At 48.3% G+C, this 22,684-nt stretch overlaps 2 protein-coding genes and 1 pseudogene across 3 annotated transcripts in view; 1 reads left to right on the plus strand and 2 right to left on the minus strand.

Moving 5' to 3' along the window:
• LOC135916151 (PR domain zinc finger protein 1-like) overlaps positions 1-22,684 on the plus strand; it is a 256,776-nt gene that overhangs the window by 48,332 nt on the left and 185,760 nt on the right. The window lies entirely within an intron of this gene.
• Positions 3,624-9,006, minus strand: LOC135916134 (uncharacterized). Its single transcript, XM_065449398.1, has one exon. The coding sequence runs from the start codon at positions 8,790-8,792 to the stop codon at positions 4,584-4,586; it is 4,209 nt and encodes a 1,402-aa protein (XP_065305470.1). The 5' UTR covers positions 8,793-9,006; the 3' UTR covers positions 3,624-4,583.
• On the minus strand, positions 20,282-20,461 carry LOC135916152 (U2 spliceosomal RNA; annotated as a pseudogene).

Here is a 22,684-nt window from a genome sequence, read left to right on the forward strand (position 1 = left end):
ACCGCATAGATCTGTTAATCGATGATACAATAGATCAGTTAATATTCCTGTACATAGTTTCGTGCAGTGTTCTTGGCGGTCTTCATAATCAACGTACAGGCAGCGTCCTTACCATTCTCTCGCACTGTGACGGAGCGAAAGATTTCTTCATCAGCGGCTGCTCAGGTGCGCCCAAGAAGGCAAGTCTTAATGTTTTCTACACGGAAAAAGTAGCGAGAGGGTTAGGGGTGTGGTGGGGTCTCATTATTGCTCGCAACTCAGTTTATAAGGAAAACGACCGCGAACAATCACGAACCAAATGTGTCGTACCTCGTAGTAACAAGCCGAACACACTGTAGGACGTACCGCTTAACGGTTGCGTCTACAGAGAGGGCTCCACAGGCCGTTAAGTGTAGCGGTATAACATTCGCCTTGTTCTGCACTGCGTACTGTACGCCATGCGTACACGGTAACCTCGGACGGCACGGCCCTGACTGGGCTATAGCCTGACCCCCCACCTGCGAAAATCCAGTCAAAAACGGGGGCATTCAGGGGTCACCGAGCAATGTCCACTACAATGTCAACAAAACACGCACAGACACACACGCACGCATCTCCTGTTGTATGTACGTACCGGACCGCTGCGCAGAAGCGGTCAGTGTCCGTTAATTCTTGCTTCTCCTCCCTGGATAGCCCCGCTCCTTGGCGCGGTCTCGCTCTCTCTCTCTCTCTGTCCGCGCGCCGTAGCGTGCATTGTTGTTGGCACCCTTGTCACAAAAGCGGCCGAGGTTAGGGGCGCGTGCATTGGGACCCCGGGTCACTGATTTCCTTTTCAAGAGCGCAAACATTGCCCACGCTTGACCGTGCACGAAGCGAAGACTCACCACCACTGCGCGACGCACAATGGATGCGCGCAGCTTCGTCTCCTCTTGACTTTCTTTTTTTTTTCCTTGACCCGGGAGACGGTGTTCGCTGGGATGCGGCATTAGAAGAGAGTGTATACAGTAACGGGAATTGCTATGTCACGATGTAGTGGCGGTGACATCACTCGCTGCAGTGGTGAATCAGTAGCGTTTCTGTCACAGGGAACAAGGTTGAATGTTCGAATGCTGGCCTCGCACGGCCGTATTTCGTTGTAGGCGAAATGCAGAAAAATGCTCGTGTATTCAGGTGCACGTTACGAAACTCCGGATGGAGGAAACTGCTTCGGAGACAACACTCTTTGCAGCGTTTCTCATATCGCGCACTAGAAAAAAAAAATAGCGTGGGAGTTATAGTATTACGTACCTTTTCTGTTCTCTTTCGTGCTTTTCTTATAGATTCTGAGATTTTGCTGTAGTTCCATTGATGACATTTCCGTAACCTTGCGGAAAAAGATACGTTACATAATTCACTTCCTCAGGGGAATAGCCTTTTCTGCCCGTCTTGACTGGCATTTGCCATAGAATGTACGAAAAAGTCCAACGCTGCCAATGCAGCTGTAAAAGAACACACTGGAATGGATAATCTCACTACGCAGAAGGTATGAAAAGAAACGAAGCAACGGGAACTACGCGAAACATCCAAGGAGCTGTTCTCTACCTGTGAGGACAGTGAACAAACGAACAAAACATTTTCACTCACAGTTTTCACCCAAGGAAGGAAGGAAGGAAGGAAGGCAGGAAAGGCAGGAAAGGCAGGAAAGGCAGGAAAGGCAGGAAAGGCAGGAAAGGCAGGAAAGGCAGGAAGGCAGGAAAGGAAGGCAGGAAGGCAGGAAAGGAAGGAAGGAAGGCAGGAAAGGAAGGAAGGAAGGCAGGAAAGGAAGGAAGGAAGGCAGGAAAGGAAGGAAGGAAAGGAAGGAAGGAAGGTAAAGTGGAGAAGGAAAGGCAGGGAGGTTAACCAGTTTAGCTTAATCGGTTTGCTACCCTACACGTGGGAGCGGGATGGGGGGATGAAAGATTCGGAGGAGAGAGAGAGAGAGAGCACATAACACAGCCCACATATCGTTAGTTACAGTCCGTCACCCTTGCGCGGTACGTGACATCACTGTCACAGTCCCTTATCCAAGCCCGTCTCTTTCATAAACCGTAGTCCTTTCATTACCTTCAGCTGCGATGTCTTCTGTAGGCGGCATGTGAAAATAGTTGCAACTGACAATGATCTATTGTCAAGGTGCGCTAGAACGGACGCCAGGGACTGTCTCTGAACATTATATTCAGGACAGTCGCACAGAATGTCTTCTAGCGTCTCCTCGCAAAGACAGGAATTGCAGAGAGCGTTGTCGGCCATTCCAATGCGAAATGAGTAAGATGTTGTGAAGGCCACCCCTAGCCATAAGCAATAAAGCAGAGTGGCCTCACTTCGGCGGAGTCCATTTGGCATACAGAGATGCATCAAGGAGGGCAGGTCGTGTTGACAATTGCTCCGGTTGTTCTGGCTGCTTGGTGTGCACCATAGAGAGAGCGTGACCTCCCATGAAAGCACTCGAAGTCTGCTGGCTGCGTCGAACCGGGAAAGTGGTATGGCCTCTTCCTGTGTGTCTTCAAGAGCTGCCCGAGCGGCTTTATCGGTGTCTTTGTTTCCTATGACGCCGCAGTGACTTGGCAGCCACTGAAGCGTCACGTGATGTCCTTTCTCATGTGATGTATGGAGTAAGCATCTAATATCGAACACGAGCTGTTCGAATGGCCCGCGACGCAGAGCTGATAGCACAGATTGTAGGGCTGCCTTTGAGTCACTGAAGATTGACCATTGTCGAGGTGGTTCCTGATTGACGAAACAAAGTGCAGCGCGAAGAGCAGCTAGTTCTGCAGATGTGGATGTCGTTGGGTGGTCAGTCCTAAAGCTGATGGTTATAGCTCTTGCTAGGACAACCACAGCACTGGACGAACACTGGATGTTCGTGGAACCATCAGTATAAGTATGTACACTGTCCGCGTACCTCTCGCGCAGAAGAGACAGAGACAGTTGTTTCAGCGCAGGCGACGACAGCTCAGACTTTTTCCTGATTATTTCACCCCAGAATTTTATTCAACCTTATAGGACCAAATTCTCATAAAACTAAGAAAACTTTTGTAGTTTGGTGTAAACAGACAAAAAAAATTTCGTTCCTTAAATGAAAGAAAAACAAAATCCTGCAATTTCAGTTCACATACATCTTCTGTAGTGTAAATATGATGCGTTGCCCAGTAAGTACACCCTTGGTCGATTATACAGTGAGGGATTCGATTGCGTGAGTTTAGGCAAACCTAGTCGGATAAAGTGGATGATAAGATGGTGTCAAAGGCGTAGCCAAGGGAAGTGTTGTTGCGTGATAAGACCCCTCTAAACGTTACTTAACCACGTGACAACGCTTTTAAAAAAAATGGGCCGAGGCTTAGCTTGGTTAAGCCTAGTCAGATGCGAAGCATATTGGTGGCTAAACTTGGTAAGGCATGGCTGTTCTCGGTTATACTTGGTCTTTCTCGGCTAAACTCGGTAAGGCATGGTTATGCTCGGTTATACTTTGTCTTCTTGACTAATCTCGGTAAGGCATGGCTGTTCTCGGTTATACTTGGTCACTATTGATTAACACAGAACCAGTACATCACTGCAAATCATCATTTATTTTTTGCAAACCAATAAACACACTCTTGTGATCCGTAAAGCTATGACTCTTAGTTTGTACATCACTTATTCGGTATTGTCTGCAATTATTCCTACACAGAACCAAGTCCAAACTGCTGCCCCATTGGGTTGTAGACTTTGGTTGCAGGTCACACAGGTTAAGGTCATATCTTTCTTCAACATCTTGCAGGAATGTTTTGTCCCTCACTGGGTCCTTATTAAAGTCTCCCGTGCAGACCAACATCCTTTTGTCAGTTCGTTGTGGCAGTACGTCCGCCAAAATGTTGATCGCGTCTGCGTTGCTCGTCTGGGGCGCGATATATGCACCGGCCACAACCAAGTCCAAAACAGAAATCTCCACACATATAGCTTCCCCTCGTTCCATCGGCACTGGAGGCGTCACAACTGTAGCTTGTAAAGGCTGCCTGACGTAGATTGCCACTCCTGCATTTCTCGTTTGGCCAAGACGTCTCGTTGCACCAACCAGGCTGAAACCACACACAGTCTTAGGACATCCATCCAAGCTTTGCCCAATCTCTGTAAACACCAACACATGAGCAGACATAAGCAAGGGGTCAGTGGAAATTTCCTCATCATGAGCAACCAGCGATCTTACATTCAGCGTAACTACCGTGACCACACTGTTCATCACCAGTTGTTCACATCGGCTAAATGCAGTGTCCAACTTGTGCTTGTCCAACCGTTCAAACTCTGCCTTAAGTGACTTGTCCGGGTTTGGCCCTCTGTGTGTAAACTTGTAGCATCCGTGTTTGTTAGTAAGGTACAACCCCTGCAAACTCGTAGCCCTACTGAGGGCTACGTACACCAGCTTCTTTGGATGGTTAGCCGCATACTCGTACACGACTACGTCAAATGTCCCTCCTTGAGATTTATGAATTGTCATGGCACTGGCGGGTATCAGAGGAAACTGCGTCCGCCTGACTGACATATGCTTGACCAGCTTGCCCTTCAATTGGCATTGCATGGTTACCAAATCTATGGGTATCCAGCCGTTGATGTTACGCCTGTATGCACGTTGGGCAAGCTTTGCCTTTGGCTAAGATTCCAACTCCAGGGGGGCATTGTAGCCAAACTCTAGAGGGTTCCCCTTGTGCATCATACTCAATCAACTTGAGCTTTCCAACCATTCCATTAACCAATCCATCCGTTATGTCTATATTTCTAAGGAGCATATACGGCTTCTCCAAGCATAAGACAACCATCGGTGGCAGATTCCCCGTTTCGATGCGGCTGAAAGTTTCTAGTGCCCGCTTAGCCAATTCCTTTTGTTCATGCGTTCGGTAGCCAGTTATCAAATCCCTAGCTGCATGTTCAACTTTGTGTTCACATCGGTTAGCAATTTTCTCATTATAGGCATCCACCTCGCCGTTACTGTAGTACAGCCGAACGGCGTCTGAACATAGCGCTGCCCCTTCGGCGTCTACAAATCTTGATTCTATCAGGTCCACTTCAAAGTCTTCCAGGACAGCACCGTCTCCAATCTTGGTCAGAAGATTGGAGAACACCACGTCGCTCTGGCGGACAACTTGAGTAAGGGGAAAGTATTCCAAGTGATGCCACGGTATAACGTCAGTGCTAAACACGGCACCACTTGCTCTGGGGCGTTTATACACTTCCGATGCCCTGACCGGTGGTAACTGCCTCATGTCACCGCATAGAATGACGTCAAAGCCACCGAACGGCTCCCTCATTCTATCTGCCCTAATTTGCCGGAGCCTTCTGTCGACCTGTCGTAGCAAGTCAGATGACAACATGCTGACTTCGTCAATTATGATACACCTCACCCCCTTGAACAAGGTTCGGAACGTGTTTAGGTCAGCTGCAGAAAGACTCCTATCTTCGCGGCCGGCAGACATGACAATCTTAAAGGCCGAGTGGACAGTGACACCATTGAGGGCAACTGCAGCTTTGCCGGTCGTGGCACAGGCTATGTAAGCGTTAACCCCAGAAATTTCCCCGTCTCCATAGCCAATCTTCTTGCTTTTGCAGTACCTGTTGTAGACATCCATGATCAATCGAAGTGTGAAGGTCTTGCCACATCCAGCCGGACCAGTGAAGAATATGCGGAGAGGCTTGGCGTCCTCGCTCGTGACGCCATGAATCACTTCTTCGATTATCATGCGCTGACGATGGTTAGTCATCCTCATTTTTGCGTGAAATTCATCTAAAGGCATACAACCCTCTCTTTTCTTGACGGCGGGGCAATTTGCAGCGACGACGACGCTTGTGACTGTGCTTTCCGGTACAATGTCAGTATCGTCATTTTCCACCACCAGTGTAGCTGGAGACACACCATCCTCTCCCTTTTCCTCTTCTCTTTCTCCTTCACAACCGTCCTCGATTCCGACACTCTCGTTGATGTCGCGAATGTATTCCAAGAGTTCAGCCTTTGTAACTGCACTGTTGTACTTGCTCTTGACTTCCATAATCCTCTCCTTGTTCTCGTCAAAGATGGTCTCAAACTCGTTACGGTCTAGAAAGTCATTCTCCTTTCTAAACGGCAAGTACAGCATCACATGTTCCCGCTTGTAGTTAACGACGTCGTTAACATCATAGTCTCGGCACCGAAGTATGGCCGTCTTCCTCCGCTTGACCAACTTGTTAATGTTGTATTCCGTCATGAATTCTGCAAGTGTGACATCTTCCATTTCAGGAGGTCGTTCTTCGTACTTTTCAACCACACCCTTTCGCCAGATGTCGGTGCTGGTCGTGTCCAACTGTTCCTCGTCCATTTGGCGTTTAGTTTTCCTAGTTCGAACTCGCTCTTCGGGCCAAACCGTGTTCACAAAGATGACATCCGTACTCGTTTGGCTCATATCAAACTGTAGCAACATCCAGGCTGCTTCTTGTGCAGACATTTCTATGCCATTCAGTATGTGCACACCCAGTTTTCGCATCGCCTGTTCGTAAGTCATTTTGCTCTCGTCTTCCTCGAGCATTTTCGTGATGGCTCGGCCTAGCGAAGACACGCCACGGGCTGCCTTGTTTACATATTCAACCACATAGGCAGCGCAGGCATACACATCCAGGATTATCTGTAGATCCATGTTGGAGTTTAACATTTCGGCAATCCAAGGGTTGAAGGCATTGGTATTGCATTGGTCCAAATCTCGTTTCATCATCATAGTGGGTCTCGTAAGGCCGGACCGGATCACCATCTGGTAGTGCTCAAAGTCCCGTATGTCGTGCTGTTCCCACATGGCTTCAAACGACTCGTAAACCGTACCGTCCAAGACTTCGTGAAGCGCATCCCGCTTTGCCTTGAGCTTTTCGAACCGCTTGGTACCCTCGGGATCTTCATCCTCGTGAGACAATACCAGCGGGGTCAACACCTTGGTACAAGGCATCGGCCACAACGGGAAATGAAATCGGCACGTCTTCCTGGATCCCTTGTAACACGTGTGGGTATGTTCGTGTCGCTGACTCCTAGGCCTCTTCAAAGCTTCGTTGTTCACCGACAGGAGTCGCTCGGCCAGTGCAACCGTCTCCGGCATACCACCGTTTTCAACCACTTCGTTTGGCGCATCGGCCATCCAAAGGAGTATGTGAGCGTGGGCACTGCCACGGTGTTGAAACTCTATACGCTTGAAATACTCCAGAACGTGGTTAGGCTTGAAAGGGCTTATACGCTTGTTGCACAGTATTTGCATGATTACTCTAACCATGTGTTCAAAGTACACCGCACAGACCACCGGGTCTTCGTTAACCAATACGGCTGCGTGGTAACTGTTCATCTCCTCTTCACCTACGTCAAAGTCAGAGGGTGAAACCTTCAGTCTCTTCAAGAGTTCGAGAAGTCGAGGCCAGTGCATTTCAGACGCCGAGAGCGTAAGGAACGCCGTCGGTTTCCCCAACTGTCGTATCATGGCAAACAGCTCGGCCTTGCGGGTATGCCAATATTGTATAGTATTGGGTACACCCCTCATGAAACCCATGTCTCGCTCAATCAGGTTCTCCATCTTTTCGGGATTCTCCACATCACCCCTCGTCAACTTCTGTACTCCCTGGGTGTTCTTGAAGACGGCATTCAAGGTGTCGCAGACGCGATGACGTATCACCTTCATGGCCATATAGAGTACGTGCATCGGCAAGGCTCCCCGTCTGTCACTGCGCCTAATCTCGGACGTCGCCATGGACGTAATGGTGGGCTTTGCTTCTGGCTTAATGTATCTAGCGTGGCCGAGGTATATCTGTGGAAACGACAGTTCCTCTGCGTGCGTGTCGTAGAGAATGCTCATTGGCCTCTGACCTTCGCCGGGAGCCATTGTCACAGTACGGTTGAGAGCTTCGTCTTCATCATACATCACAGTATGCTGATCCATTGTTAAAGCGGCTGCGTCAGACATTGGGTCATCTCCACCGTCATCGCATTCCTCAAGTTCCACCTCATTGTTTTGAACTACATCGATCAAATTGTTCACCTTTTCGAGATCAATCTTAATGTCATAGTGCTGGTATAGAGGGGAATTTTGCAGCACCTCTACCCACGGCAGCAACTGTTCGCGCGTTACCTCGTCTGCCAGATACACTCCCCTATCGATGCGGCGTCTCTTTATGTTCACTAGTATCTGCTGCTGGTCGTCCACATCTCTAGGCAACAGTTTCAACATCTGGTCAGTGTCCACTGGTACGTTCACGATTGGCCCCTTGATGCCATACTGTCCGTTCTTCCAGTTCATTAACCTGCGGATTTGCACAAATGGTATGCGCGGCGATAACAGTCTCTCGGCAACCGGATTAAAACGCGGCAATCCCTCCGGCATCGGCGGGTAAGTGTAACCGTTGGAAACACTGTAGAGGGGAATCTTTTGCCCTCTTAGGCTACCCTTACACGTGTTGCACAGCACAGCACTGGCTACAGTCTCTCTGTCCCACTCCGGATAAGCTAGCTTTAAAGTCGGAAACATCACTTCAGACACTGGTGTAAGCTTGTCCTTATGCCATAGTCGATCACACACCGAACACGCATAACCAAATGGATTGTTAACGAAACGTCTGGTAAACTCACGCGTTGCAGACTCGAATTCGCCCACTCTTCTGGCATGTTCCGCACGACGTTCTTCTGCAACTGCCTCGCTGAATTGTACACGGCTACCCGCCTCTTCGGCACGTCGTTTCCTGCGCTTCTCGTTTTGCCTTTCTCGGATTGGCCGTTCTTTCTCAAGTCGTTGCCGTCGCTCTTCAGAAGTTTCACGGACACGTCTCATTCGTTTGGTAGCATTCCAGCGCTCCGAACTAGTAGAAGTACTGTCACACTCAATGGCCAAACTAGTGGAAGCACTCTCTTCTCCAGTGATAGAACGTTGTCGCCGAGCCGCATACTGAGCACGTTGCTTGGCCCGACGTTCTTCCCGCTCTTCATAAGTCTCTGTAGCACGCCGCAACCTTCGCTTGTCATTGCGACGAGCAGCTGTGTCTCCAGGAGGCATCTCACCTCGTGAGTGTCTAGCAGACGCAAGCGCAGCTGCTTATATACCGCCGCGACGCCGCGACGACGCGACGACGCGGCGTCACTAGAGCTGGGTTGAGCTCTAGTTGAGCTCTAGGCTGTGGCTTAGGTAAGGTTAAGCCCAGGATGCGAAGCATACTAGCCTTTATTTTAGTTGTTCAACCACTGTTTAGCCTGGTGAACTGCTGTTGCTTGGCTGTATTTGGTTCGGCTAGACGAAGAAACTACTCATGCATTACTGCTTCGCCTTCAAGAGTGGAACGCGACAGCGTTCCCGTCGACCCGCCAAGGGGTGTAAGACAATGGGCTACAGGGCAGCGACTACGCGCCCCGCATTGGACGCGGTGAGCGTCGAGCAAAGCAGCGTTCGGCGCGGCAACGAAATGTGCGCCTGAGCAAGAGACGCACGCCTTAGAAACAGCTCGTTTCTAAGGCAACACCGCATTCACTAGAGGCGCTTTTGTACCGCTTTGAAGCATCGTACTCGTGGCTCAGTGGTAGCGTCTCCGTCCCACACTCCGGAGACCCTGGTTCGATTCCCACCCAGCCCGTCTTGCAAGAGTTGAGCCAAAGCCACTTCTCCTCTGTCGTGACGTCACGGTGTCACGTGATTTCATGGTCACCGCCGCGCCTGAGGAGCTGGGTTGAGCCCTCGTAATATGCTTCGCATAAAAACACCGCTTACAAGCGAGGCTAAATTATCCGACGATACAACGTTCTCTCTGGGCTGCTGGATGAAAGGGTGCGGTAAAAAAAGAAAACGCGGGTGTGTGTGGGTTCGCGCGGTGTATGCGCGGAACTGGAGTAATGGGATACCACTGGGAGAAACCCGTTTGCTGCAGAGGAGTTAATTAGGTGTCGGTATTAATGACGTGGCGAGGCGCCCGCTCAGACATTTTGGGCACCGGTGGTCACCGAGGTATTTCTTTATTCAAATGTATACTTTAAGTGGGACGGGTGGAATACTTCGGTACCCGTCGCGGTAGCTCGGAGGCTATGGCGTCTCGATGCTGGGCACGAGGTTGAGGACTCGATTCCTGCTTTGGTGGCCGCGTTCCGATGGGGGCGGCATGTTAAAGACCTCCAGGTGGTCCAAATTGTGCTGCATTGTGCGCCATTGTCCCCCATTTGTCCCCATTGTCCCAAATTGCCCCCAAATTGTCCCCCATTGTGCGGCATGCACCTCATGATCAGAGGGTGAGGTTCTGGCACGAAAAACCCCGCAATCCTTTAATAGTTCAGGTCCGGACACGTGGATATAACAGCAAATTGCAAAAAAAGGCGCCTAATCTTCTAGCTATCAAAATACGAGTGGGAGGTCTACTGGGTTCAGGAGACAGTATCCTACAGAAACACCAGCTAAAAAAAAAAGAACAAGACAAGCCTGTGTGATCGCTCATGCTGATACATCCACCAACCATTTTTCCTTTTGGGCCATCTTTTGCAAATGTAGTGGTCTCTGTTGTGTAAATCCGGCTGCAGATACACAGATACTCTACTTTAAAGAAAGATGGGAAGGAAGAAAGTAATGTCTACGCATTTTATTTTCTCCCTTTCATCAGTTTACGCTGATGTTCAATTGGCTGGCAATAACTTCTTGGTGGAAACCTACGAATATTTTACAGAAATCTGTGTCGCTATTCGTGGACATTTCACGCCACGCAGTTTCCATGCACGTCTGAATGCACCAAGCCAGTTTTACAAGTGTGCCATTAGTCTCGAGAACTGTCTAGAGCATTCAGCACTGAACCTATGAAGCTTGTGGCACCATGCCCATTCACACACCTCCTCCTCCCCTCTCTCCCCAGCGTAGGGTAGCCAACCGGATTTTTTTCTCTGGTTAACCTTCCTGCCTTTCCCCTTTCCTCTCTCTCTCTCTCTCTCTCTCTTCGGTCGTCAATGAAGCAAACAACCTGTTTTTAGTGCACTGTCTTGCAGATGAAAGGTCCAAACAATTCTACAAGTAGCTCCCCCTTTCGATGGCTCTCACAAAGTTTTTCCTATTTCGTTTCGTTCTTCTTTTTTTTTAATGTAACGTTAAATATACACCTATTATTTCGGCTTTTATTTCGAATAAACTTCAAGCATCTCATTTTCTGGACACTAGAATTGCGCTATTTATTGTCCCTACGTTAGCGTCTTGAGCCAGTCGGACAACACGCAGCCGCCATGCCAGTCAGTCAGAGCAGAGAATATGGCCAAGTTGACCACCCGTGATGGAATTTAAGATTGTGCATAACAGGCTTCCAAGCTAAGAAAAACTTCAACTGAGGTCTCGTTCAAAGAATTATTAAGCTATCCTTGTTTTGATTTTAGAATTTTGTCATATTGTGTTGCGTTACGGTCATTGCTAGACACAATGCACACATGCCAGGTGTTGCTTCACGCGTAATCCGAATCACAGGGCGTACTATACGGACTCGGAGCCAATGGCCGTGTGCCCGAATAGTGACTGCCTATCTGCTCGAACGAATGCAAATTGAGAGAAATAGAGAGAGAGAGAGAGAGAGAGGAAGTATAATGAGATGCGATTCTTCAAGACGCTTGCGCGTCTATTTGACGCGTTCCGCTCGAGTTCAACGCCCGACGACGCTCCTCAAGGTCGTGAGCACAGACTCGCGCCGTTTAGCGAAAAACGGCCGCCTTAAAGACGTTCGGGGTTTCGCTCCAGAGCACCACAATTCTTCCATCACCCGCGGGACCCCGGCGCGAGGCATCAAAACGACACCCCCCTGCGATTGTGCGAAAGCAACACGGGGCCCACAGTGCCAGCCGCAGGTACAAATTCACTGTTAGAAGGCTTAGGAGGGGGGGGGGGGGGCGAGGCGGGGGGGTGTCCGCCTTTGCAAATGCGACTCAGCTGCGTTCTCTGCCTCATTCGCGGCGCACGCGCGCTGACGGATGCGGAGTACGCGCGAACACCGACAGTCGACGCACAATGGCGGACGTCGCAAACGAAAACGGCCCACAAGCGTTTCTCCCGAAGGAAGGAAAAATCCGTCGCATTCACAGAAACGTGAGCCCCCGAGAGAGCGACGCCCAGCGGGCTGCTTTTTGTGCCCCCTCCCCCCCCCCCCGTGTATGTATACAACTCTGGTTGCGCCCCCCCCCCCTCCCACGCCGTGTATATATACCGCTCTGGCCATGCTCCATAGCTCTGCTGCCGGGTTTCGTTTGCCGACAGCCGGGTCCGGTGAAGAGAAGACAAATGCCCAAATAGAGAGAAGAGAAACAAAACGAAGGCCAGCCTGGGGAGACGGCCGCGGTGAAGTAAAAACACGCCGGCATAGGAGTTAGGAGGGAGGAGCGAATAAGGCACGCGACAGGGACCGCGCGAGAACCTTAAAACGTCGTTGCGACGTTTCGGATCTGAAGAACGACGCTGCCTCCTTCTTCTTCTCTCCTTCACAGTTCGGCGAGGTGAGGAACGGACCACGTGAACGGGTCTATATTATCCGCGCGGGCACTGCGTGTTCATTGTGGGGCCGTTCGTTCGCGTACTCACCCTCACGCACGTACGTGCAGACACCTTCGCTTCTTTGAGTGAGCGAGGTAAGGGAGCGGTGCGCGACAAAGCGTTGCGAAGTCGGCCCGGCGTTCGCGTGCTTCTGCAGAGCGCAGCCGTCGAGTCACTCAATCACTCACGCCTTCAGCGCTGTTTCAACGCGGTGTCCAGTTTCCCGGCCTCCCGCTCTTCGGGGGACGTTCGCCCCCCCCTTTGCTATTATACCGTTCATCAAGGCGCCTATATACTGTCCCCACACCCCGTACCCGTTCACCCCTATGCCGTGCTGCTTCCGTTCGCGCAGTGCCTCGTGTGACCATGTCACTGCAGAAGCGGCGGTGGGCGTGATTTGTTGCGCGGAGGTGCGAACTGCATGAAGGCGGCCATTCTTTTTGCGACCCCGGCCAAAGGAAAACGGCGTCGGAGACGTACGTGCGAGCAAAGCATAGTGAATCGACCGTGGCCATTATAGACCGTCGCGGAAGTCCATGAAGGTTTTTCACCGATTCAACAATCAAAAACATGCTTGATTTGTGGCTGGACGCTGGGCCGTGTGGATTGGACGCGAGTAAATCACGTTTTGCCTAGATATAACGTTTCGACTATGGCTTTGAGGACCATAACGTAGCGTTTGGGTGTTTATTCTTTCTTATATTTTTTTTTAATTCTTTCGTAGATGCCTATCTGGAGGTCAGAGAACGAGTGCCTGGGTGGAGCGGCACATTTACTGCGAACACATGAAATGTCAAATGTGAAGGTTATGATTAACTGCCAAGTATAAAGTACCGGGGCGATTTGACCGGCTGATATTATTCTATTATTCTCTGTGCCATAGCTGGCGTTCTGTTTCTTAGCTCAGTGTAAATAGGAGCAACGACCTCGTCATAGTCGCGGAAAGCTTAGTTCGGAAAAGAAAATGGGAAAGCACAAATTCTGACTGCGTCTCTTGGTGCATTGAGAATAAAATGGCGCTTCCTTCAAGTAAAAAGGGGGAAAAATATTACTTAGAGTATTTTCTGCATACGGTCGCAGCTTTCACCTGCCCTATAGGCTAAACGACAAACACTCGGAATCAGAAGAATAAAACACAGAATAGAAGTGTAAAACCTAATATAAAAGTTTCATTATTCTTGCGCTGTCCTTGTTTTTCATGTGCATTTTCTGTGGGGATATGAATCATTTAGATGTTATGTGTCGAATAATCGCAAGTGACAGCTTCTCCTGAATGGCTGTGATGATACGTTTTACCTACAGTTCGGATGCTCGCGAGTCTGCCCCGACCTTTCCTACTGACAGCTTCCAATTACCAAACTGCGTCATTATTATTATTATTATTATTATTATTATTATTATTATTATTATTATTATTATTATTATTATTATTATTATTATTATTATATATTATATATTATTATTATTATTATGTCAAAGTGTACGGCACGGAAAGATTCCACTCGTCAATAAACAGAACTGAGAGCTTTCACACCTCATCATTTGCTCTCCTTCATGTAGTTTGCTTCACCGCGAGCCCCAGATTAATGAGGCGAAGCCTAAGCCTCTTGCGCAGACACTGTTATTTTGACTATCTACGCAGTGGCCTTGCGTTTTTAGTGTTTTCTTCTTAGTTTATCAACTCCATGACGGCGTGATGACGGTGATGATTCTGCGTTTAGACCCTCGGCCGTAGCCGTTGCCTTCGGATGGAGCGGAATGTACAAACACAATGTAGCGTGCATTGGGTGCTCACCTGTAAATTTCGTGTCCCATTCTTTTTTTTTTCGCTTTTTGAAGTAGCTGTGAACTCTATAATTACGGAACGAAGAATTTATCTATCTATATCTATCTATCTATCTATCTATCTATCTATCTATCTATCTATCTATCTATCTATCTATCTATCTATCTATCTATCTATCTATCTATCTATCTATCTATCTATCTATCTATCTGTCTGTCTGTCTGTCTGTCTGTCTGTCTGTCTGTCTGTCTGTCTGTCTGTCTGTCTGTCTGTCTGTCTGTCTGTCTGTCTGTCTATCTATCTATCTATCTATCTATCTATCTATCTATCTATCTATCTATCTATCTATCTATCTATCTATCTATCTATCTATCTATCTATCTATCTATCTATCTATCTATCTATCTATCTATCTATCTATCTATCTATCTGTCTATCTGTCTATCTGTCTGTCTGTCTGTCTGTCTGTCTGTCTGTCTGTCTGTCTGTCTGTCTGTCTATCTATCTATCTATCTATCTATCTGTCTGTCTGTCTGTCTGTCTGTCTGTCTGTCTGTCTGTCTGTCTGTCTGTCTGTCTGTCTGTCTGTCTGTCTGTCTATCTGTCTATCTATCTATCTATCTATCTATCTATGCATGCATGCATGCATGCATGCATCCATCCATCCATCCATCCATCCATCCAAGGCCTCTCCGCAGCGGATTACGTGACGTGACGTCACAAGTGCGCGCCGACGGCGGAAGGTAAAACGCGCGCTGAGATTGACCTTGGGAGTTGTACCTCGAGGAGTGGAGCTTTCGGTCCAAAAAGCTTGGCAGTTTCACACACCCGTAGTGCAAAGCATTGGCAGCGAAAGCAACGTTTAGCGTTGCACTGAAACTCCTCGGACCGTGTTTAAATGTACGCTGTCAGAAGATGTTGGAACGACGCAACACGCAAGTCAACTCCTGCTGTGCAGCAGGAACAGCGCCCTGGCAGCTACCAGGCGTCTCAGAATGCAGGCGTGGTGAGCGCCACCTGAGGCGTTAACAGGCGTCGCACCTCGACGCTGCGCGAGATGAGACCGGCGGAAGACCGTCGGCGTTAGTCGGCACTAAAGTGAAACATTGCATGACGTTATTCTGACGTTTGTTTTTCCAGAGCATTGATACAGCAGCTCAGCACGAACTCTAGTATCAAGATCCTTCGACCCTGCATGCTTATAGTGTGTGTGCAAGGCATAACTGAGCCGACACCAGCGAGCCGACTGAGCGTTGGCGTTGCGTCCGCTTCGCTTTGTCGTTTTTTTTTCTTTCTGCAAAACGCGCTCGTCGTCTATGAAAACCGTCTAAAGGCCGTTTCACACGACGCGATTTTTATCGCACCGGCGGTGCGATTTCGCTAGCACGAGAGACGGAAGTCGCGGGCGTCGCACCGATCGCTGCGATTTTTCTTTTTCATCGAAAATGCTCCGAAGGTTGCGAGAGCTATTTCGCCGTTTGTTTTGGGAAATGGCCTCCATCGCTGAACAAGCCCTGGGACAGTGCAACTAATTGAGTGGAGTCGTGGATTGAGCTATCTGTACGTGCCATCAGCACCGACAAGCGAACAAGGCAGATAAAAACTCGGTAGGTCAGATTCGGTTCTGTGATTTCCATGCTTGATAATCAAGCGACGTTTTCTTTTCTTTTTTTGTCTTTTTTTTACGTTAGCTTCGGGTGCTGATAGTACGTACTTTTGCGTGCCTTTAGGCTACTTACACGCGCTGCTGGCTGTATATATTACGGAGTGTCCCTCATGAAAAGACGCGGCCTTCGGATGTCGCTCCAATTTTCTGATTTGTTGCGTACAAACTATACGCGCGACATGCGAAAACGCCAATGTTGTAGCGTGGTATGATTTTGCGGACGGAGCATCTCAAAGAATGTGCAACTACGGTCAAGTACCTTGTCAAGGGGATATGACATGACAACAAAGTATCCGACGTTTCAACGTCGCGCTATACGCGAGACTATTTAATTGCAGTCACTTCGTGTCGGCTTTCACGACTACTTCTTCCGGTGAACTAAGCGTCTCATTTCAAGCTTGTGTTACTGCGAGACGGGTTTTCTTACTAAGATGCAAGCTAAATATCCTAATAATTTTTTTACAGCAGCATATTTAACACCTCAACAAGGAATAAACAGCATCGTCAATTTATTTTCGAAGCGTTAATGCATGATAAGCATTATTTAAACAGTTTTCATCTCTTTTCTGATGTATACCATTTCTTTCCTGCACGGAAACCAATGAAACTTCGATATGTTGTAGATTTTGTATCTTTAATGCCCCTCTATTAACCTTCACTTTAATAGGTAATTGCATGTTGCACTTACTTCAATGCATTGAATTTTTCTTTATGAGGGTCGTAACGTAACAAAGTATCCTAAGAAACTAATTCGACGTGGACGTCCCTGCCTTTCCTTGTTTCTCTCTCTCTCTACCTCCTGCGAAACACATTCAGCAATGGGAAAACCAGGCAAACACCTTGTTTTTGTAAAGAGTAGATCACACGTTAAACAGAAGAATATCAAAATCCTGCAGTGAAGTCATCCAGTTGCATCCTTTGAAGTGCTGATGGTTCTTGCACGTCCACCGCTAATCAAGTGTGCAGACCTATCAAGAGGCACAAGCCACGTCCTACTATAAAGAAGCAAAGATGATCACGAGTTTACAATTACATGTACTACTCTATAAACTCATATAACCATATCCTGTCATTACTGACTTCATAGTTAAAGTACTGTGAAACTTGCAGGATATACAAAGACGTCATTGCAAATGTGTGTCTGAAGCTGCTTTTTGTTCCATTGTGAGATGCAGCTGCTTGCCGATTTATTCCACGCTTTGATTTTATCGCGTGTGTGGGCAGGCTTCCGGAAATTCTACTCAGCCTGGCTCACGCGGACGCAGACTCAGCTAAAATTATACTCGGTCCAACTTGCGACGACTCACGTTCACCAATATTCTGCTCAGCTAGGTTCACATGATCACAACCTCACGGGTCGGTCCAAGTCTTGTTGAGATGACTGTTGAGTGAGTTCAACGACCTATGTATTCACTGCATGAGATTAACGTCACAGCCTGTGCGCTGCATAAGAAAACATCGCATAGGAGTCAGTGTTGCATCGGGTGAAAATAAGGACAATTGTACACATTGCAGTTGGTTCTATAGAATTTTATTGATCACTGCATAAAAGCTTAGCATCATGTCGATTCCACCAAATACACTTGATCTGCATAATATTGTTTTGCCGATACCGATGGCTATCTCATCAGTTACTGGCTGGCCTCATTAAAAAAATATGGGGTTATACGTGCGAATATCACGGTCTGATAATGAGGCACACCGTATATAGTGGGGGATTCTGGAATAATTTGGACCACCTGGGTTTCTTTACCGTGCAACTAAATCTAAGTGCACGGGTGTTTTCGCCCCCATCGAAATGCGGCTGCTGTAGCCGGAATTCGTTCCCGCGGTCTCGTGCTTAGTAGCCCAACATCATAGCCACTAGGCGACCACGGAGGGTCCACATTTTGTGCATTTCAACACAAAGTTGAATGTATCGCTGTGGTGCAATGTATCAGTAAACGCTTACATTATTGCAAGTACAACAATGAGACCGCGATACACACCCGCGTGCATAATAAGATGCACCCGAATGCTAAATACATATAGAGAAAAATCGCACTTCGGCCATGTTGGCCGCCAGCTATTACACATTTCTTTCTTTAATGCACAGGCCAACATTGCATGATCATGCCGCTTGCGGGTTTCATGGGCTATAGAAAAAAAAAGCATGCCGAACCTAGCAGTCACCGCGCGGTATATGAGTTACGGACGTTGTCGCATTCCGCAGCCGGCCAGTCAACCACTCAATATGCATGTACTTGTACTTAGGCACACTTTTTATTGTCTATATTTTAAAAATTTTATGTTGTCTCCTTAAAAATTTCAGTGTTTGTATTCTGAAACTTGTAATGGTAAACAGTTTTATTCCATTGTCGTTCATGAAGAAAGCTCATATGAAAGCTTAAAGCTACTGCCATTGCTTAACGCTTTCCCTCAGAGCAATATGTAGTATGCCATTGACATTCTAGCAGCCTCTCAATAGCAAGAAAATGAATCAGTCTCCCCTGGGTTGATCATTTGGGCAACGCAGGCAATTCAAGGAGGCGTAAAATCTTGCAAATGGAATGAGTTCAAGAAAACCAGATCAGATTGTACCTTGAGGCTTTCCCAGCACTTTCTTATTTGACTCTATTAATATAGCTTGAAACGTCTCCAATTAGCATGCCATAACATTGATCTAATATATGTTAAGTACATGATTAGCTTAACAGATCGGGATGCTTGCTTGAATTTCCAATGAAGGAACCATAACATCTGCTCCAGTTACACAGGTTTTTTTTTTGTAATCTGGGGTTTTCAGCCCCACCTGAAGATAATGTGCCGAAGCTTGTAGAGAGAGAGAGAGAGAAGGGGGAAGTCACAGGGATGTTAACCAGGCTGAGTCAGGTAAGCTACCCTGCACAGGGGAAAGGGGATTGAAAGTGGAGAAGGAAGCGAGAAGTTTGCATTTTGCACCGTTTCACACACAAGCGTCCATCGCTGAGTCCGTCACAGGCTGGTGCATTTCAAGAAACCCAGCAGCACCTTTGTGGCCTTGCACATCTTAGGCGCACGAGGCCACGGACCCAAGATCGTCTCCTGTGTGAAGGCCTGTCGTCTAAACGCTCGAAAGCTGCCCGGAGGGCACTCTTCTCGTCTTCGCATGTGGGGCAGTCACAGAGGAGATGTTTGGTCGTTTCTTCGACACCACATGTGCTGCAATTGGCACTGTCCTCCATTCCAATTAAGAATGAGCAGGCGATTGAGAAAGAACCGCCTACTCGCAGGCGGCACAGTATAGAAGCACACGCGAATCAACGAGATTGGCAGATAGTTACGATAGCTTCTTACTTTACGCCCTTTGTCGCTACGAATACAAAGGTTCTAGCGTTCTGTTTTGTTATCAAACAAACAAATATACTGGTAACAAGGTATTTCGTGTTTGCCGTGGGGCTGCGCCGCACTACGTATTGCAGCAACTTTGATTAATGCATCTTAGTACATATTCACAGTATACTAACAGTGCGAGGCACAGGACGAGAAAGTAGACGACGCCCATCAATATTAAGGTGCTATGATGCTACGCGAGTGACTGCGGCTCCTAAAGAAGTTTGTGGAGCCGGCTTTTACACCTTTCGAAATATTCATAGAGGACTTGTCTAGATAATTACAGCACAGACACCGCGGTGGATGAACCAAGCTAGCGCTGAGATTGAAGTTCACCACACAAATTCCTTTCCACGTTCAGTGATCACACACACAGATCCTTTCCGGCTTCCTTCAGGGGCAGACGTGGGCCTTCGGGTAGGTGCTTGCTGCTGCATTTGGTGCGAGAATATGACCAGGAGCAGGCACCGCTTACGCGCAATTACGAGCGATATACACACATCATTTATTCAGAAGCTGACGCTAAGCAAATATATACACCGCGAGGATCTCACTGCGCCGGCAGGATGACTTCGCCGCAGCCGAATTCCGAACCCTGAACATGCGATGCCGGTATCTACATGGGCTTGCGGGTGGCATTTTCTAATCCGTTGTAGCTCAGGCAGAATGAACAGCGACATAGAAGTCGCATCAGACAACACACAGCCCTCATACATCCGTATAATTTTAGCTTGGTGCTTTACTTTCTCTTAATGCAGCGCAGGGTCGAAGGCTCTCCTCTCAACCTCACCACGGCCGCACTCACACAAAGTAAAATCCGAGTAGAATAGCATATTCCAATGTTCTGGAATGAAGGTCATGGACAACTGATTACCAGCCAGTTTACATATTAATGCGGTGATGAGAGGGTATGAAACACTAGCTATGCGTATTTTACAGGGAAGCTGTGTATGGCTAGATTCCAGCGGATCGATGTCCGTAGCCCAAAAGTCGCGGGTCGATCCCGAAGATGGTGCAATACCGGGCCGACCCGCGGCGGAGATAAAGCAGACTTCAAGCACTCCGTCAGCTTGAAAAAGTAAGCTTAGTATCTTGGGCCCAAACACAAATTTTACCAGATGTTCAGCTGATAGGAACATAGTACGCTTTGACCCGCGTCGGCGATGTCTACAGTCGCACCGCCCTCTCTTTGTCGGCGTTCCAAGCGCTTGCGTAACTCCTTTCCTTTCCTTCCGCTCTCCCGTAGTGGCGGTCCCGTCGAAAGGTCACGAGTGTCTATAGTTTACTCCGGCTCCTTGGAGCGGCGATTCCGTCGTCCGAGTGAATGTACATAAAAACCCGGGTAAATGTGTCAGTACCTATGGCTATGTCACCTCTGTGTCGTATGCTATAAACAGCTTCGCTGGTCATCCATGTTTGCAAAAGTGGAATGGCTCGTGTTCCTTCGGAGCTTCCTCTGTATGCATATTGTGCTACTCACGTACTGCGGTTCTTTCTGCACGCCACATAGAGCAACCTTCAAAGTAGCGCTGCTCAGTTCCTGTCTTTTCGGAAATATTTTTTCACGCATTTGCGAGATTTGGCCTTGAGAACGTGGTGACAAAACGTTTTATCGATGGTCGCACGTGCACCTTAACCAAAATGCCGTCCGCAGCCAAAGTCAGTTGTCACGAAATTGGATTTGTATTTGAATTTGTCAGCAGCCGCGTTCTGCGAGAACGCTTCACAAAGTCTTTCGCACGCGGCAGCTATAGGAATCAAGGAGGTTGCCAGGGTTGCCAGGCATGCACGTGACGAATGAATACTGTCGGCGATGAACAACTGAATTCTTCAGGAATACTATAATCGCCTTTATTAAAGGAATGATGTCCTTGATGACTTGTTGCAGCGAGAACATTTAGGTGGCGTTTGTGGTTTCGTTGCGCATAGTTGCGCAATCTCGCAAAGAACAGAGCCGCTAAATTAACGCATTCGTAGTCGCTTACGGAGTTTCCAGAAGACTTTTGGTTGAGTCCTCAGAATCAACACGTTACAATAGCCTATAAACTTACAGGACCCTATAGCTGGCACCAGTTTTGTGGCGAGTTGGAGTGTTTGACAACGAATTGTGTTGTTAAGCGCAAAAAAAAAAAAGCCTGCACATGAGTTCGACGCATGGGGCATGTTATTTATATCTGAAAACATCAAAAATATGAGCCCTTACAGTATGCTATACTTCAAAATACTTCTTTTTTCTTGGCTAACTGGATTCCCGAAAATGGCTGACCGGAAGTTCTCTGGGGTCACGACCGCACTGCTGCCACATCGCGCATGAAAAAAAGTCTATAATAGGTGGACAGTGCATGCATCTCGGAGAGCTTTGGCAGCTCGCACGCAGAGAGAAGTGGTTCGCCCTCCGCGCTCTGCAGCTAGGTGGCGCATGAGCGCGCGGCGAAAGAACCAATGAAAGCTATTCGGTTTTTTAAAGAAAAGAAAAGCTCAACGTGTCCAGCGGAATCTTGTGACGTAAGCTGCGAGGCCAGCTCTCCTCCCACTGGCTGCGGTGAGCGAAGGTGGGTCAGGAACACGCTCTTGGCACAGTTAAGCTCTACAGCGGCGATGACGGGGACGGCGGGGGGGGGGGGGGGGGCGAGGACACACACACTGCGTGACGAACGGCCGGGCGCGTCAGACGGCATCCGGATGGCGACGCCGAACCGTGTCAACAGCCTGTATGTATATATAGCGTCTCTGGCGGTCTGGGCGCCAAGTGGGCCTCACTCGTGGGGCTTCCGGGGATGGCGCTCGTGTTGACGTGCCGTGTTTTTTGGCCGACGCCCCTTTAAGCGCGCAGTCTCGCTGTAGAACAGTGCAACTGGATGCAAGACACAGCGTGGCGTATATACGGCGACCGATCAGGGCCCTGCCGTTGATTAAGTTTCTGCTCTGAAACGTGCAGTGAGAGAGAGAGAAGTTCGAAGATAGGAATGGCACAAATGTATCCCAAAATGACGTGGTCGTTGGAATATAGTTAGTGATCTTCAGGACTGAACATGTTTGAAACGGAAGAGACATCACAAAGAAGTAAAATAAGAAATGGCGCTCCGTTGTTGTCTGTCCCTCTTTTTTTCTGTTGTTTTTTGTGGGTTCTTTCCCGCGCTCAGCGTGTTTAGTTTTGTAGGACGGAGAGTTTGGCCTCACGTATACGCTCCTCCAGCCAGCTACTCAGCGCTGGGGGAAGTGAGGAAACAAGGATGGACAATGTGGGTGGCAATTAGGACAGATGGTAGAGGCGAAGAACAAAACGCAAATATTTGCTCAGAGCCCACATTCCAGACCCGTATACTGCTCAATAAAATCAAGCAAAGCCTCCTGAAACTTTATGCGGTCCCAACAGCCCACCATGTATAT

Source organism: Dermacentor albipictus, chromosome 5 (genome assembly GCF_038994185.2).
Source record: "Dermacentor albipictus isolate Rhodes 1998 colony chromosome 5, USDA_Dalb.pri_finalv2, whole genome shotgun sequence".
Lineage (NCBI taxonomy): Eukaryota > Metazoa > Arthropoda > Arachnida > Ixodida > Ixodidae > Dermacentor > Dermacentor albipictus.